This window comes from Aspergillus lentulus (assembly GCF_001445615.1).
Source record: "Aspergillus lentulus DNA, contig: Alt09, strain: IFM 54703, whole genome shotgun sequence".
Lineage (NCBI taxonomy): Eukaryota > Fungi > Ascomycota > Eurotiomycetes > Eurotiales > Aspergillaceae > Aspergillus > Aspergillus lentulus.
The window spans coordinates 2,568,907-2,586,322 of record NW_028322117.1 but is presented as its reverse complement, the minus strand read 5'-3'; the positions used below and the strand labels follow the sequence as shown (position 1 = coordinate 2,586,322).

Below are 17,416 nucleotides of genomic sequence, written 5' to 3'. Positions count from 1 at the left end.
TCTTTGTTATCAGCCAAAATGAAATACGGGCCATATCGCATTGAGTCTTTTTTTGGAGTCTAGATATGACAAGCTGTCCCTGAGAGTGGTGCTCTCGTTTTCGGCAGAAAGCCACTGTCAGCCATCTGAATGGCGTAATCTACGTCGGTCTTGGGTTGAAACTTCTCTGAACATGCTTCTCGATAAGACAAATAGGGTCTCAGAGGAGATCTTCTTCACCGGTGAATCATGTGTATCTCGACCGCATAGACGAGACAGCCATGGCAAACGCATGGAAATACAATCTATCAACCATAACAGCGAAGGAATAATCACAGGAAGTTTGAAAGATATCGAAGACAGCATGCCTGGCGCCCAAATCGAGTCAAAATATGATACAGTGTGAGCGGAGGACCCATCCTCCGCATTTAGACATGAAAATATTCGAGTACAATGAGGAACTGAAAAAAGAAAGGACATGTCACGATGCTGGATCAGTGACACAGCCTTTGCACATGTCTCCACAATGGGATATGGATAAACAGTCCCCCGATGCAGTAAAGGCAAGGAGAACGACAACGAACACAGAGAGGGAAGCTCAGTTGTAGCCTCTCCGACGCTTGCCTTGGTTGCGGACTCTCGGGACCACCACTGCCTTGTTGATCTTCCACTTGGGCCGGGTTTTGTAGCCGGATTTGGCCTGCACAAGGTGTCAGTAAATGAATGATCATAACGCATTCAGTTTCGTAATTTCGCATGTACATACCGGTAGACCCCAAGGACTCTTTGGATCGACGTTACCCTTCGACTTACCACGTCCACCACCGTGAGGGTGATCGGCAGCGTTCATGGCGAGACCACGGACTGTGGGACGGATATTCAACCAGCGTGACCGACCCGCCTTGCCGAGCTGCCGATACTGATGGTTAGGATTGCTGGCCACTCCAACCGTCGCGCAGCAGTCCTTATGAATAAGTCGAACTTCACCACTTTGGAGACGAATGGTGACATGTTGAGCGATACGTTCTTGCTTCTGCTTCTCCCGTTGGGAGAGGGGCTTCTGGACTTCCGTTCCATCTTCCTGGGTTTCGACTTCGTTGGCCCGGGTTTTAGTATCGCTGCCCTTCGAGATGACAGTTGCGTAGGTGCCCGCGCTCCGGCACAGCTGACCCCCCTTGCCGGGACGAAGTCCGACGTTGAATATCAAAGTACCTACGGGGATCATGTGCAAGGGCAAGCAATTTCCTCTCCAAGCGGTCCTGGCAGCGAGAACACCAGGATCAACGGTACCTCCCATACTCTTCCAAAGATCCTCCGGAATACCAGACATATAACTCTGAACAACGTCGCCCGCTCTCATACCTTCCGCAGCCAGAATGTAGCTCAGCTTCTGGGTTTCTTGGCTACGCACAAGCGCGATATGAGCACTTCGCCCAGGGTCGTGTTCAATGCGTTCTACCAGATGCGGCCCGGGAGCAGTTCGTGCAAAGTCGACAATTCGAATGCGGCGTTTGTGACCACCGCCACGGTGCCGAACGGTGACCCTACCCGTGTTGTTTCGACCACCCTTGCCCTGGCCTCGTTTGGGAAATGTCAACTTGTGCACCGGTCGTCCCTTCCACAAATGGTCATTGACTGGCCTTCGCAAATGTCTGATACCGGGAGTCCTTGGCTTGTACTTCCGCAGGAGAACGCCAGCATCATCACGGGTTGGTGGAGGGGCAAAGGCGATGCTTGGATCGAAGGTGGAGCTGGATGAGTCTTCAACTGGGGGCTTCTCTGACTCGTGGACAACTGTTGCATATGCTCGTGATGTCACTGAAGACAGGCATCTGAAGGGTAGGCGAAGACCCGTCAGGGCGAATCGAGGTTGAAGCATGATGTTCAGTTGTGTCTCGATTGATCGGAAATATTCCAAGCGCTGCCGGAGCTGCGATATTCGGACTGCGCGATTTGAGGAGCAAGTAAGCAATCAATGGAGAAGCATATCCCCTCAATGCTCAACGATACAATCAGAGACAAGACCCAGACACCCTCAAAACCGATGACACTCCTTCGCCAATGGGAGTGTCGTCGTGATCTGCTTGTGCTCCGGAAAATGTCTTCGACTATCCGGTGCGGATGTGGCTCGCGAGAGATCACCTGACTTACTGCACGGCCACCCCGAGTCAATTGTGGCACAGCACTGAGATCACGGGACTGCGCGACACGGGAACACGTCCAACGGAAGGTTCAAAGGTTCAGCCGGTTGCTGGGCAACAACATGTTGTTTTGGTGTTCGGGCGCGCGCTGCATCACGGTCGATGCCCGCGATGGCGTCTGTTCTGACTTCCTGCCTGGGGACAAACTTTCAGGCATCAATACTCGTTTGACGAAGAGCCTCCACCACTGTAAATAATCGTTCTGTCGATGACGATATCTATACGGAGGTTTCCGTACCTTGCTTTCCATGTTTCCTTCTGGTTACCTTCAATGCATCCTAACATGTAGAGAGCAGTCACTTCACTATATGAATGTAACTGAAGCAGTCGACTGCTTGAGAAGAGATATTGAATATACCAAATAAGTTGGAGCACTTTCAAGAATAATAATTAGGCAGTTGAACTGGTAGCCCTGTAGCAGGTACCTGAGATTTCGACACCTCTTCTGGTCCATCCAGTGAAGATCCATACAATACCTATTCTACCTATTACCTTACCATCTGGGAGACTAACGTTCCTTTTATTACCGTCACCACCCCTTTCCGTCCATCTTTACTTTGGCTCTTTGCGGTGTCTCATCAGGTGTCTTGTATTTCTCTTTTATCAAACACCATTCTTCGCTCATCAATTATATTAATTGAGCCAAGTATCTCATATTTCATACTTCATACAGGGTCTGTCAAGATCACCTCTTCTATCTTCTACGCGGGTATCTACATCATACAACCGGGTGGTTGTGCTGTGGGGCAGCTTTGCCAGCGTAGTTTGTTTCCACGCTAAGCGTAGGGCCAAACATCGCCTTTGCCCTGTCAACTTTACCAACCTTCTTTACACCACCCCAGCAGTACTGCTTCTTCAAGACAGAAAAAAGCACCTCGAAAACACGCAATCAGCAGTTCTTCGCGTGTCGTCTCTAGCCATCGAGACATTTTATGAAGATCTGCTCGCCGACACGAAGTTCTACTTGTTTTGCGCGCCCGACTAGGACGTGATTTGAGACCTCAAAGGTTCTGTCAACAACATCATTGGACCGATATATGCGATCATTTTTGACGACTCTGCAACAAAATTCCCTTCCTCTAACTAGGAATTCTCCTTCAAGTTGAATTGCTGGTCATTGAACGTATTTCCACGCGTGGTACGTGCAACCTGCGCCTTGGCTCTCAGGTATTCTATCCCCACCGGGGTGATCTCCTGGAATGCTGACTGGAGAGCTTCTGCAGGTCGACAATAGCTACAGTATATCTCCTTTATTTTTCCTTCGCTTTCCTACGTACTTCTTCTCTCTCTTCTCTTCAGCATCATGCCTCCGGTAAGTTCTACCCACGAGAGACGCGTAATGTTTCTACCTACCATCTTTCGAAAACCATTGTGCTCTCCAGATTGATGATTTGCAATTGTATTCTGATTGATCCTGTAACAGGCTCGAGGTCTTCGTACACGAGGTACAATGAACGAAAATGACGAAAACGGGCCGTCGACGCGTCTGACACGAGCAAAGGCTGCTGCTCTGTCTGCAGGAGATGTTCCCACAACCACCGCGGCTGCTAAAAAGCCCCTTCAGACCAAGAAGGCCGCCACCAACTCGACGACAACAGGCACACAAAGAAGACGCGCTGCCCTTGGAGATGTCAGCAATGTTACAAAAACGGAAAATGGCGAGGCCAAGGAAACGAAAAAAGCCGCGTCTGGCAAGGTCGGCTTGACGTCGAAAGCTACCATGCAGACCGGCGGTGTTCAAAAGCTGAGCCGGAACAACTCATCACGTACCGCCTTGGGCGCCAAAGATAACAACGCGAAGAAGGAGAAGCCTGCGGTTGAAGGAAAGCGTCCCGGAAGTGGTTCTGGTATGGGCAGCAACCAAATGAAACGGACGTCCAGCCAGAAATCGGGACAGGAGAAGTCCCTGCAGGGTGACGAACCGCCGCGCAAGAAGGTCGAAGTCGAGAAGAAGATCCCCGAGAAGAAGACAACCTTGGAGAAGGATTCTGCAGCGAAGGAGGATGCTGTGATTGCCGCTGAGCCTGAAGTCGCCAAGAAGCCTGAGGACGTAGTCGACGACCTGGACACTGAAGATTTGGACGATCCTCTGATGGCCGCTGAATATGTGGTGGAGATCTTTGACTACCTGAGAGACCTGGAGTTGGAGACATTACCCAACCCTCACTACATTGAGCACCAACCCGACCTCGAGTGGAAGATGCGTGGCATTCTTGTCGACTGGCTGATTGAAGTTCACACACGCTTTCGTCTCCTCCCCGAGACGCTTTTCCTCGCTGTGAACATCATCGACCGTTTCCTTTCCGCTGAAGTCGTCGCACTTGATCGCCTTCAATTGGTCGGAGTTGCCGCCATGTTCATTGCTTCCAAATATGAGGAAGTTCTTTCACCCCATGTGGCCAACTTCAGTCACGTTGCAGACGAAACATTCACAGACAAGGAGATTCTTGATGCCGAACGCCACATCCTAGCCACTCTCGAGTACAACATGAGCTATCCCAACCCCATGAACTTCCTCCGTCGTATTTCGAAGGCAGACAATTATGACATTCAAACTCGTACCCTCGGCAAGTACCTCATGGAAATTAGCCTTTTGGATCATCGCTTCATGTGCTATCCTCAAAGCCACGTCGCCGCAGCCGCGATGTACCTTGCTCGGCTGATCCTGGAACGTGGGGCTTGGGTAAGGACCCTCGCACTTGCGAGGCAAAGTGACTTGTAAAGCTAACTCAAACTAGGACGCCACCCTAGCGCACTATGCTGGCTATACCGAGGCAGAGATCGACCCTGTCTTCCGATTGATGATCGACTACCTTCACCGTCCTGTATGTCACGAAGCATTCTTCAAGAAATACGCAAGCAAAAAGTTCCTCAAGGGTAAGCTCTCTAAGATCATGCCGTCGGAATTCAACAGCGACTAATCAGTCTGTCTAGCCTCCATCCTTACCCGGCAGTGGGCCAAGAAATACCATCACATGTACATTGATAGCGCACTCACGGAACCGTACAACTTCATCAAAGAGAGTGAATAGGCGCGCATCGATGTTGTGCTAGCATGCTGATCATGGCCTCGATATGCCACATATCTCCGTGTTAGAGCAACGGATTCAATTCAAGTTATATGTCGGCATTTGTTTGTTTGTGACGGTAAAAGGGCACCTCTTGCATACGGTTATGACGGCATTTCTGTTTTCCAGTTTGCGTACGTTGGCATTATCCGCTTCTCTCGGGGGTGTCTGGCGCATCATCTGTTTAAGTTCTTTCAGCTCTTTTTTGGTTTCGGCACTGTCTTCGGGGTTGTTTCGCACAAGCTTTGATTGATACCTTCTACACATTCTTCTTCTTGCCTGCCTACGGGTATCACAACTGTTGAAAGCTTCAGGGTTGGAAATGTACTTCCATTTGACTTAATTTTTGGTTCGATCACCTTACTAGCCTTCCGTATGCGCCGAGTGTCCGTCGTACGCAGCTAACTTCACGAATCAACGACGCTCCACGTGCTGCTGTAGGCTTAAGGCGAGGACTCGGAGTGTCAAACTTCTTTGAGATGTACGGATCAGCAAAGAAGCGCAGCTATAAGCAGAATTTAAAGTATAATTTAAATTCGAACAATTCTGCATTTCTTTGCCTGATTAAGTTTCTACTGAGATTCTTGAGTAGCTCTCACAACTAGAAGTCCAACATGTGGTAGAGCAACACCACGAATCAGTATAGAATGGTAGGTAGGTGTGAAGATTTAAGCCGAGGTCCCTAGTGAGAAGTATCACTCTGTCCCGGCCACTTTGGATTCATCAGGTCAGAGGCACAACCCATCCAAAACGATTGAAGAGTTGAAGTAACAATCTTTCTGATACATTGGCTGAGAGTATATAGCTTTTACGCCTGTAGGGATACCCTGCTTTGAGGTCAATCGTCCCCTCAATGCACCCCGGCAAATGAATCTCTGCTCCAGACTACCAAGCGCTCGCTACCATACTTATTGATGTTCTCATCAACAGAGACCCAGTATAAGCTCTATTGAGTCAGAATAACAAAATGACTATACCATCATCATCAGCGCCATGCCCCTTCTGCCGCATCGCAGCAGCATATGCTCCCATCCCGCCATCGACATTCCATCCTCAACAGAAACAGGATGGCGCACACGGATCAGGAATCATCCCTATAGATACGACGCAAGAAGCGCATGCACACCTTGTACTCTCGACTCCTTATGTCCTGGCCTTTTTGGACATCATGCCGTTGACAAGGGGCCATGTTCTCGTCGTCACGAGAGATCACTACGAGAAGTTGAAAGACATGGGCGTTGAAGTCAGCAGAGAGGTCAGTATATCCTCTAACCATTCCCCCCGGGCTACATGAGCAAAATTTTAAAGGATGCGGTCGCGCAGATCGGCCAGTGGCTCCCTATCATCTCGCGGGTCGTGATGAGAACTGTCTTTGGCTCGGAGGCAGAGACAGATTGGAGTTGGAATGTGGTGCAGAATAATGGTAAGTTGTCGGTCCACTTTGGCTGATTAGAAGTCTTTGCTTAAGCATTTGAACAGGCATCAGGGCTGCACAGCAGGTGCCACATTTGCATTTCCATGTCATTCCCAGGCCGCCGTTGGATCCTACGCCTACCGCGGCCAAAATGAGTTTCGTCATGTTTGGTCGCGGGCAGAGGGATGAACTGGAGGATGAGGAGGCAGAGGCGTTGGCCAAGGCGTTGAGAGAAGAGCTGGCGAAGGAGGTTCGCCGAGTGGAAGAGAGGGAGGGCGTTGATTTGAATGTGGCAGCTACGGATGTGCGTTATCAGAGGATAAAGGGGAAGCTGTGAGCTTGCAGCCTTGTGCTGCTCTTCGTTATATCTGTGTTGATATATGATACCTACGTGTTCATCTTGCGATGCTCTCAAACCGGGCTTCAGATTGGCTCCTATAGAGAGGCGTATTATAATGCAGTAAGGGACAATGATTTTGAGACGCCTTCATATTTTCTAACCAAACTTTTTGTTTCATCGAGATACATCGCTTTCTGTACCGGATTTAGATTTGGAGTTGGGGTTTTTCATGAAATACTGAACCACTGTTAGTCATATACTCTCTGCAGATGTAGGACTGAAGAAAATGACTTACCTTCCTCCTGAACGCATTAAGCTCATCAGCATACATCCCCTCTGCATCGGCTTTCCTTCGTCCCACAGAGACGTCTGAGGTCTCTCCTTCCGGGAGTCTGCGGTAAGTGATAAGGCGTCGGGACCCTAAGATGCCAAGTCAGACATGATGCTATTACAGAGCGTTCTTCCTGTGACTTACAGTTGTTGAACGGCTGTACAGAGACACACACAACCTCCAAGTTTGGATGCATAGGGATGGCCAATTCCCCTTCCTCGTCGCTGGATGTTGGCATCCACATAGCCAGTCGTCCATTTGTAAGTAAGGTCCGCGAGGCGAAGTTGAGGATGTCATTCTGCATGGCCTCAAATCCATAAGGTTTCTTCGGCGCAATGTAGTCCGGCCGCCTGAAGATGCATCAGCAAATCATGGATCAATACGTCCTTGATGCAAACCTACAGATGAGCGGGAACCCCGTCGATCAAGACCTCTTCCTTCCCACGCCCATCCCGAGTCCCCAGAACCCGAAGCCCTTCACGGACACCGTAAGGAGGATCACAAATGATGCCATCCAGGAACTGACTGGAGCGGAGAGGCGTATTTGTCAGATCGGAAGTAAAGACATCTACGAATTTGCTTTGAGTGCCGTATTGCTGAAAATTCGACAATACTCCCATCGGTTTACCCTTCCCCATCTCTTTGCCGCGAAAGCTGCGTCCGTCAATGTCTGAGCCGAGAGTCAGGGCGCCAAAGTGCGCAGCAGCAACGCAGAAGCTTCCTGTTCCCACAAACGGATCAAAGAACAACTTCCCTGGCGCTGCATGAGCCATATTAGCCGTAACTAAGCTCAACTCAGCGTCCATCGATGTGGTGCTGATATACCGACGCTTCTTAAGGTCGTACTTGTTGACGACCTCCCGGCTACTATTGGCAACCCAGCGTCCGAAATAGATCTTCTGCGGGGTTTGTAATTCAGCCGGCCGTGTTTTACTTGATGAGGTCGTCGTCTTTGATATTGCAACGTCTGGGATGTACTCCTCTAGCACCCAGAAATCCTCCTCTGGGTTCTTCATCTGAATGGGACCCTGGAAGTCAAGATAGGCGAACGACTGGATAATGTCTCGTTTCTCTTCATTACTTCGCTTTCCAGCAAAGCTCTCAATGGTAAACCGAAATGATACCTCCTTGTAGTCGTTCCAGCGATGCTGGGTCCGCCTGCGGACGTCGCTATGAACTTCTTCATAGTTGGTGCCTTGGGCCCAGAGCTCGAAGATATCTTTCGCTAGGATGCTACGAGCAATAAGTTCACGTGCAGCTTCCTCATTTGCCAACTGGACAATGCAATATGGTGACTGCTCTTTAGGTCAGCTGTGCACGTAATGATATATTGATATATTTCTGTTGAATGAAGGAGGCGCGGGGAACGAAAAAATCCAACCAGAAACCCCTCCAAGATCATTACAATCCGGGATGGAAGGGGAACCGCAGCCTGAGGAAATATGAAGAGAAACACCTACAAATTCATTATAAGAGATGATCTCAAGCTCGATCTTAGCCAGGGCTGCCAGTGCTTGGATCTCCGGCCGTCGAAAACTTTCGTGCACTTGGGCAAAGCGGATCAAGTATTCCATTGCGATGCCACCACGCCAAGATGCGGCCTTTGATCCTGGATAGACGATGTAAGGGCAATCAATTACTCCTAACTTTGCATGAGTAGGTAAAAAAGGATGTATCTAGCCTAGTTTTGGCTGTATGGTGCGTTGAATGGTGGTTGCGTCGACTGCGATGACGGTTTGATTGATTCTTCTCCTTTGCCGCGAAACGGAATCTACTACTATCGGACAAACCCACACTGTAGGGAATGAGCAGAGAAATGAGGACAACACGCTACAACAACTCGTCTCTGTACCTAAATCATCACCTAGACAGCTACTCCAGTGACCTCAAAGACTCTATTCTTGGTGAGGATTTCGCATCTTGCTAGTTCCAGCTCTTATGTACTTCGAAAACAAGGAAACACATGACAAACATATCCCTTACTGAAGTTGACCTTCAGTATAACATAGTATAACCTCTGACGGATGATACTGCAAGATGCGAATATTAGAAACCCCCACAGACCTGCGCCATCCCTAAACCGATAGACAGTAACAAAATAACCATGACAAGACTCCGCCGCTATGCGCCCACAACCTTAAATACAAATCGTGAATCATATCCTTCAACACGAGTAATCTCAACCTTCTCATCGGGGGGTATCATGTCATGTTTCAAGTCCCAACCGGCCCGTCGAGACAGCTCGGAGACTACCACATCGCAATCACCCAAGAGGTCAATGTCGAAGCACGTATGCGTCACAGGCTAAACAAATGGGTCAGTTCGAAGGCCACAAATGTCCATGGGATTGGAGCGTAACGTACAGTACGAGAAATGTAGATCTGAGGGACATGGCGTGGGAGAACACCCGGAACTTCAGCCACAGGTGCTACTTTCAACGATGTACCAATCACGATGACCAAGTCCACTTTATCACGGTCATGATGAAGCAGACGACGGCCGAACTCGTCGGGCAAGTCCTCGCCAAAGAATGTAATGTCAGGCTATATAACAATTAGCTGTCAGTCGCTATTAGCGCCTTCAGGATACTTCGCACTCACCTTCATAACGCCAGGAGTGGGAATCTCGTAATCTTCCTCCTCCGAACTGTCCTCGCCGTCCTTCTTCCTGCTCTTCTGCGTTCCGTTGGACATCCGTTTCCGTTTGAGCCCCTGCGGCTTCAAAGAATCGTCTTTGAGCCTCTCTTTGCAAGCCACGCATTCGGGAACAATGCCCTTTTTGATGTCGTCGAAAATCTCTTCGCCTTTCACTTTGTGATGACACTTGACGCACGTAGCAGTCGCAAAAGAGCCATGACATTGCAGGATTTTATCCGGCAGAACACCGGCGTTGGCCTCGATGTTGTCGATGTTTTGAGTATAATTGGTCAACAGCTTCCCTTGATCCTGCAGGAGCTTGATGAAGGCATGGGTGGGCGAGAATTTCTTCTCCGTAGGCAATATATCCTTCGCGATTGAGAAGAAAATATTGGGATCCTCACGGAACACATGAATATCAAATACCTCCTGAGGATCACTTAGCCCTAGGTGCTCTAACTGAGAATAGAGTCCGGTATCTTTCGAGCGAAAATCGGGGATTCCAAGACTCGTGGAGATCTTGAGAAAATCGTCAGTACCAATGTAGCCAAACAAGCACCTTTGATCTGAAAACTTACACCTGCGCCAGTCAACACAATGATATTCTTGGATTCCTTGAGCAACCGGACGGCGTCGTCAATTGTATTGTATTGAGGAAGTTTCGGCCGCCTCGAGAATTCGCGCGAGATCCCAATCGCAAGAAGAGGGTGATACGCTTCGTCAGGGGCCCCTTCTAGGAAAGCTGGCGGCATAATTCCAAACGCAGTACATAATTTCTTCGCGGTGACTGTATCACGAGCGATCGTTTCCTCAACAAATGCAGCCTTTCCGATTTCATGCAGTCGTTCGCGATAAGCAATGGCTTCTTCCAGAGTGCAAGCACCCGGCACTAATCAAGGTCATGGTTAGTGAAAGACGCTACTGAAGGGAGTGCCATATAAGCCAGGCGCATAAAGGAGGAGCTTACCGCCATCGCGAAGTTGCTCATCCTTCAGTCCTTGAATCGCATCTTCATACAGGGACTGAGTTTCCCACTCCTCTCCAGAGTCATCGCTATCAGTCTCGTACTCAGAATGGGATGCATCGCCCACCACAGCAGTCGTATCTTCGGCCTTGATCGTCCCTTCCGTCTCCACGGCCGCCATATCAACGGCTTCCACTTCGACCACCGGATCCTTCAACGACGCGCTCTCCCCGCCGGGCACTGACATTACGTCCATCCTGAATAAAGATTGGACACTTCCGGCTGCCTCTATGAGGGACCTTCACTCACATTGAGCTTTTTGCCACTCAAAGTCGGTCGCTGGGATAAATTTGGTTCTGGGTATCTCTGGGTAAAGCGGTCGGAGTGGACTTAATCCGATTCCGACACCGATATTGAGTGACAAAGAAGTCAGGGATCATTTTGATAACAAGCAGTTACCACTGACGTTTACTGCCCACCGTCCAAGGCTGGTCCACGACAGTCTTGGGTGGTCGTTGAATAAACACGGCGATTTCTGAACCCCATTCGTTAATGGAGATCAATCCAGCGGTGGCTTCTGTACATTAATTAAATAATCTCTATTGGTATCATGACAGATATTCATCAAACATATATGACTTGTAACTTTTCATCAATCCGCCATCTCGTGGTCTTCATCTGACTCGTCCTCAATCTCATCTTCCCAATCCCCTTCCCCTTCCTCCCCTTCGGCATCCTCGGCGTTGCTGTCATCTTCCATGTCCTCGGGTATTTCTTTGTTCATCTCTTCGACCAGCTCAAGAGCATGCTCCTTGAGTCTTTCATCTTCATACTGGAGCAGGTCATAGAGGGTCAAACTCTGTTTCAACCACTCACGACTGGCGACCAGGGAAGCTAGCCGCTGTGACTCCGGCGATGCTTCTGCCTCTGCGTCCTTGGGGGCTTGTCGCTTCTCTGCGAGAAGATAGAGACACCAACCACCCAGGTACCATGCTTCCACGCTCTGGTCATCTTCCAATATCAAACGTTCCAAGACTTCGAGGGCTTCCAATTCCATTGCAACCTCCATGAGTAGACGTGCAAGACTGACCCGAGTTGCAAACTCCGGAACCTTTGGATCTTCAGGAGGCAAGTCTTTCCATAGCCCAAGACTTCGGGAGAGTGCGGCTCGGGCATCATCTTGTCGTAATTGGGATATCCTGATGGATGCTAGTGTCTGGAGCACTTCGGGCGCTTGAGGATCAACCAAGAGAGCTTCCGTTATGAGAGATTCGCACTGGTTTTCGGCATCTTCTTCCCAACTGGAGGCTGTCAGATTATAACAACAATGAATATGTGGGGTAAAATGCAACTCACGATAGATCCGTCATATAGATTTCAGCTACTCCGCAGAGTGCGTTCGCCATTTTCTTCTTCTTTTCTGCCAGCTCAGCCGCAGTCTGAGGGTCCTGTTTTTCCTCCAACTGCTGGATGATTGTTCTTAGAGCCGAAACTCCTTTCTCAAACCACTGAACACTATCCTTCCCTCCCGCTTCGCTCAATTGAGCCAGCCATAAAAACTTCTCAGCACCACCCCCTTCGGACTCGGGTATTGTGCCATTCGGGTCGAGCTCTACCGCACGTAGAAAGCATTCTCTCGCAGCATTGATATCACCGAGCTCGACATAGATCTCGCCAATAGTGTTCAGGGCTGATAGTTGAGTGGGGGAATTGGCGGGTGCAGAATTGAAAGCCTGCTGAGCTGCTGCAAGCGCTGCATCTGCTTGCCCCGTTTGAAGTAAGACGACGGCTTGCTCAAGGAGTGTCGCAGGATCTTCGGTCATTTTCTGTTTGGACACTGAACCGCCAGCTCGGAGAACGGACTTTTCACGCGACTTCGAAGCCTTCTTCTTGTGAGGTCTAGACTTGCCCATGATATCTTATTGGGCTGGTGTGTCTTGCACGTACTGTAGAAATGTTCGCAAATAGAAGGTGCCAGTTTCAAATTATATAGATTATCATAACAAGTATCCAACAGCGTGGGCTCTGTCGAGTTTGTATTTGAGATAGGCGGAGAAGCATTGAAATTATTCCCTTTTTTGGATGAAATAATTTTGGTCGTCTCTTATCTGTTTGCCTAGTTTGCATGCGGGACCGCAAGATCGTCTATGGGCATTCCTGTGCACTCACAAGCTTGATAATAGCTGTTAGATGGGTATACTTCAAGTCTTCTGAGGTCAAGACTCTCAAACCAATTCGAACGTCCGAGTGCTAATATTGTTTGCACCACTGTCCTTACTGTGCATCTGCTGCGGAACCTACTCGCAGTACCCCACCGACCACTAGCACGTTTGAAGCAGAATGGGCCGCGAAGAGCAGGTCGAGGAGCGCGAGGTGCTCGACTCCATTTTCCCCGAAGAGATTACAGGTTGGGCTTCAGCTGTCCTTATTCGCAATTGCGATCTTGAATGCACCCGGCCGCTGATTGTGAATTGACCCTCAGATATTTCCGACACCGCATACCGGATATCGATTAACTTAGAGACGCCCGAAAGTGACGCCCGAGATGAGGAAGAAACCGAGCAGCCAGTCCTGATTCTTCAGGTATCATACCCACCAGAATATCCCGACGTTGCCCCGGACCTGGACATCACGGCCCCTCCAAATGCGCCCAAGCACCCTCTGCTAGACATCCAGGAAGATCGTGATCGGCTCCTTGAAGCTTTACAGCCAACTATCGAGGAAAACTTGGGAATGGCTATGGTCTTCACTCTGGTCAGCACTTTGAAAGAAAGTGCCGAACTGCTCATGGCTGAACGGGCGAACGCTGTCCAGGCCTTGAAAGAGATGGAAGCTGCGAAGGCCGAAGAGGAGGAGAATCGGAAATTCCAGGGCACAGCGGTGACTCCTGAAACATTTCTAGAGTGGCGAGAGAGGTTCAGAAAAGAAATGGAAGAAAAGGAGCAGAGGGAGCGCGAGGAAAAAGAGGCGGACGAAAAGAGGGCAAAGAAGGCACTGGTCAAAGAAGAGAAGAAGCTTACTGGCAAGCAATTATGGGAGAGAGGTTTGGCAGGGAAAGCAGACTATGATGAGGATGATGAGGATGCTATTCCGGCCGCTGTTGAGAAGATGAAAATTACTGCATAAAGAAGTAGTGCTGGTATATCTGGGTTGATTTTGCTCCAGCATTCACCTGTACATGTCTGGACCTAACATTGAATACACTTGCTGCGAGTAGCGCTGGACACATTGAAGAAGCACACGTGTGACTACCCGGTGACTTTGTAGATGGTTGAGCATTCCACGGACAGGCACCCAGCGGTATCCGTATGATTCGTACCATGTCATAATTGGGCCAATTGGCTGTCCCCAGGACGAAAGGTATGATTGGACCCCGGAAAGACTGGTCGATCAAACCATACCATTTAGATGCGTGCTCATACCGCAAGCAGCAACAAGGGTAGTAGAGCTGGTTGTCACTAGTTTCTCTAAGGATGACCACCCTATTTCATGTTCAAAACACTTAGAGCGACGCACTAAGCATCAGCATCAAGTATTATGGAGTTGAAATGGTCGGCCCACATTTACCACTCAGCATCATAAACGTTTCGATGCTGTTCGAATTCTCGCACAAGTGAGCTGCTCCGGTGAAAAACTGTCAGTTGAGCTCACTGCAGCCGAATGAGTGGCAATCTCTCGTGTAGTGGATGAGGATATGAAGCTTCGCAGAGCGCAAAATCCATGACATAAAGAGTGGCCTGCGTAGAAGGGAAGACTGCTTCTCTGGTCCGGCCATTCATCTTTGGGGTGACGCCTGTGTTGCTTCTTCCGCAGCCAATTTGCGCTCTGCAAGGACGACTTGCCACATCGCCTCGGCAAGCTCCTTGTTCTTTAAATCAGACTCCTTTAGCTGCGTGTTCACCTCGGCCAAAGATTTCTTGATTTCTCCAGCCCATGTCTCGGTCTCTGGCCGACCAAGTGTCAATTGATCCCACTCATCCTCGTCCTTGGCGAATAGTATTTCAACACCGAGCTTGTCCCGGCGCTCTATCCGACGCCAGCGCTTATCGAGTTTCGTACGAATGACTCCGCTCAGATTCTTGGGCTGGGGCTTCTTGATGCGCAGAAAAGGGATCCCCCGCGCGCTGACGAGCACAGGGACCCGACGTCTTCCATTCACGACGGGTCGGGGCCGGGAAAGGATGGGAGTGGCGTCTGGATGCCTTCGCGCAGTCATTTCTTGAAAGCGCCTCGATTCTTCTTTCTTGAGTTCTCTCTTGGATAAGGGCTTTGGATGAACCGTGCTAGCTAATGCTTTCTGGAACTCAGTGGTCTGTTTTTTAATCGATTGGCTTTCCAGGACTAGTGTCGCAATACGGTGGCGGTCATGTTCATTGCCCTGAGACGCTGAATGTAGTAAGTCGAGAGCCTGGCAGATTGACCGGACAGTGTATTAGTGGTAATGTCACAGAAGACGGCACCGAGCGACTGAGTGGGTACCTCATATCCAGCTTTCAGGGCATTTGCAGTCTGTGACGGACTTTGAAGGCTCTTATATTTATGGAACTTTTGTTGGATTAGCGACTTGGATGATTGGAGCTCAGGTACTGCATCTGGCAATCTGCTGCACTGGCGGAGGAGTGCTCGATACAGTGCCAGACCTGCAGACGACTAGTTAGCTCCTATGCTAAATATGCCTCGTAATAATAAACGATCTTCTAACATGGTACTCACAAGCATATCGATGCGTCCCTAAAGATTTTGGGACGATGAGCCGATGCATAGCTTGATCAATTTGGCACTCAGTACCTCTCTACTCCGTAATAATTTGTTCCCTTTTGATCTACAGAACATGTGATTATGGCAAAATAAATATCACGTGATGAGCATTGAGCTATATAGCTATGCTTGACATTCGCATATCGTTCAGTCAAATATACTCGGAAGATCTAGTCATCTATCAGTGTGAGGTGCTTTTCACCTGTTATCAAGCCATCTTGTCTGGGAGCAGTCGTTACGGTCTCCATCGCATCTTTTTCCTGATGCCGGACCTTCGGAAGAATGTCTGGTTCCGTCGCCTAGGTCTATACACGTTGGACGGAAATAACCGCTGACCGAAATATTAAATATGAAGTACATCACTTCCATTGTGCGCTGTTACAAGGTTAGGGTCAGATAGAATCTCTGGCACGTTTCGTATTTTGATTGCTTGGAAAAAGGGCTTCTAACGAAACCACGCCAATACCTGCTGCTATGCATAGACTGTACACGCTCTAGAACTCAATGTAGTAAGAAGAGAGACCTAACGTAAGAACCGACCTGTTACTCCAATGATCATTGTCTGATCCATGTACAAGGCGATAGACTCAGAAGTTGGTGCCTTCTGGGGGCTGGGGAAGCTTCTTGTGTTGTGGTAGGGCCATGTATCTGAGCGATTGGTTAGCCTACTCTTGCAAGGTAAATAAGAGGTCTAAAACCCGCCTTCTGATCTCAAGGAGGATCGTCTCCATGGTATATTCCCGTTTCCACTGGGCCAGACAGGGGAGTTTGGCGGGATCGACCTAAGCGACGATTAGGAGATATCCTTCTCGATTGGGAAAGTAGTGAACCAAGATTCATACTTTTCCAGTCTTCTGGTCGACGCATGGTATGTTGACGCGAGAAATGAATTGGATGGTTGGGGGGTTATCAGGATAGTCAGGTCCGCAATGGATCTGGACACTGTATATCCGATTCTCATGGACGCTCTAATTTCCTTAGGTCAGCTGGCTTGTAGGTCTGACAATCGGAACGAGACAGAGAACGAACATGGGGTGGGCCAAGAATGGTGCCGTTCCAATTGCTCATCATCATATCCTCGCCATCCGCAAGACCGTAGGAGCACGCCTCTAAATTGAAAAGCATCGTGATATCAGCGGGGTGATGCGTCATGACAGATTGGTCGCATGCTCACCTGCTCCCAAGCCCTTCTCTCCCTTTTCAAGCTCCTCAAGAAGCCTGAAGTTTCTTGGAATCTTTGCGGCCATTGCAGTGACTGGTGTTGAAGGCGGGACAATACGAGTTCTGTACTCGGACAAAAAGTTGCTGGAGAGAGCGAGATTATCCTACCTTATCAAGGCGGGAGGAAGAGGGGCACTCTGCAATGCACTACTAATTTTGGTTAGCCTCTGTGCCTGAGGTACTCGTCACGACTGCCTTGGTCTCAAGGAACTCATCTCACGTGATGATAACGACAAGCCACTTGTATCACGTGGGGCCGGCATATCCACTGATGTCTTGGCATTCCCTGGAGAAGCCACCTAGTACCAGATAGAGCTAAGGTATCTATCAAAGGAACGGTGTATGTGGATCAACTCGATTGCGTTGTCTTTGCTGAGTGGCTGCAACAAATTATCTTCTCTCTTCTACTCCTTGACAGAGTACATGGCTGTTATACGGGAAGTAAAGTGCTGAGCTCAGTTTCCGGTCTGGAATTTCTACGTCTCCTTACAATCCACTAAATGT

General features: G+C 49.3%; 8 protein-coding genes across 8 annotated transcripts; 3 read left to right on the top strand and 5 right to left on the bottom strand.

Annotated features, from left to right (window-relative positions):
- Positions 1 to 577: 577 nt before the first annotated feature.
- ALT_5663 (mitochondrial 54S ribosomal protein uL2m) lies at positions 578 to 1,858 on the bottom strand (the record flags this gene model as incomplete). The annotated part of the gene is made up of 2 exons (XM_033554568.2): positions 578 to 679; positions 746 to 1,858. The coding sequence occupies 2 exons, from the start codon at positions 1,856 to 1,858 to the stop codon at positions 578 to 580; spliced, it is 1,215 nt and encodes a 404-aa protein (XP_033410459.2).
- Positions 1,859 to 3,630: 1,772 nt separating this feature from the next.
- ALT_5662 (B-type cyclin nimE) lies at positions 3,631 to 5,212 on the top strand (the record flags this gene model as incomplete). The annotated part of the gene is made up of 3 exons (XM_033554569.2): positions 3,631 to 4,863; positions 4,919 to 5,057; positions 5,115 to 5,212. The coding sequence occupies 3 exons, from the start codon at positions 3,631 to 3,633 to the stop codon at positions 5,210 to 5,212; spliced, it is 1,470 nt and encodes a 489-aa protein (XP_033410460.2).
- Positions 5,213 to 6,215: 1,003 nt separating this feature from the next.
- Positions 6,216 to 6,999, top strand: ALT_5661 (putative HIT-like protein MJ0866; the record flags this gene model as incomplete). Its single annotated transcript, XM_089599943.1, has 3 exons — positions 6,216 to 6,503; positions 6,557 to 6,671; positions 6,728 to 6,999. 3 exons carry the CDS (start codon positions 6,216 to 6,218, stop codon positions 6,997 to 6,999), a joined length of 675 nt encoding a protein of 224 aa, XP_089455820.1.
- Positions 7,000 to 7,176: 177 nt separating this feature from the next.
- On the bottom strand, positions 7,177 to 8,907 carry ALT_5660 (tRNA (guanine-N2-)-methyltransferase; the record flags this gene model as incomplete). The annotated part of the gene is made up of 5 exons (XM_033554571.2): positions 7,177 to 7,239; positions 7,298 to 7,422; positions 7,478 to 7,683; positions 7,736 to 8,628; positions 8,794 to 8,907. 5 exons carry the CDS (start codon positions 8,905 to 8,907, stop codon positions 7,177 to 7,179), a joined length of 1,401 nt encoding a protein of 466 aa, XP_033410462.2.
- Positions 8,908 to 9,454: 547 nt separating this feature from the next.
- Positions 9,455 to 11,189, bottom strand: ALT_5659 (putative histone deacetylase SIR2; the record flags this gene model as incomplete). The annotated part of the gene is made up of 5 exons (XM_033554572.1): positions 9,455 to 9,637; positions 9,697 to 9,876; positions 9,934 to 10,488; positions 10,548 to 10,858; positions 10,937 to 11,189. 5 exons carry the CDS (start codon positions 11,187 to 11,189, stop codon positions 9,455 to 9,457), a joined length of 1,482 nt encoding a protein of 493 aa, XP_033410463.1.
- A 396-nt stretch (positions 11,190 to 11,585) lies between these two features.
- Positions 11,586 to 12,846, bottom strand: ALT_5658 (ACL4 family protein; the record flags this gene model as incomplete). The annotated part of the gene is made up of 2 exons (XM_033554573.2): positions 11,586 to 12,234; positions 12,290 to 12,846. 2 exons carry the CDS (start codon positions 12,844 to 12,846, stop codon positions 11,586 to 11,588), a joined length of 1,206 nt encoding a protein of 401 aa, XP_033410464.2.
- Positions 12,847 to 13,273: 427 nt separating this feature from the next.
- On the top strand, positions 13,274 to 14,059 carry ALT_5657 (RWD domain-containing protein; the record flags this gene model as incomplete). The annotated part of the gene is made up of 2 exons (XM_033554574.1): positions 13,274 to 13,340; positions 13,416 to 14,059. 2 exons carry the CDS (start codon positions 13,274 to 13,276, stop codon positions 14,057 to 14,059), a joined length of 711 nt encoding a protein of 236 aa, XP_033410465.1.
- Positions 14,060 to 14,708: 649 nt separating this feature from the next.
- On the bottom strand, positions 14,709 to 16,938 carry ALT_5656 (ubiquitin-conjugating enzyme E2 variant; the record flags this gene model as incomplete). Its single annotated transcript, XM_089599942.1, has 4 exons — positions 14,709 to 15,311; positions 16,534 to 16,659; positions 16,721 to 16,800; positions 16,866 to 16,938. 4 exons carry the CDS (start codon positions 16,936 to 16,938, stop codon positions 14,709 to 14,711), a joined length of 882 nt encoding a protein of 293 aa, XP_089455819.1.
- Positions 16,939 to 17,416: the final 478 nt, after the last annotated feature.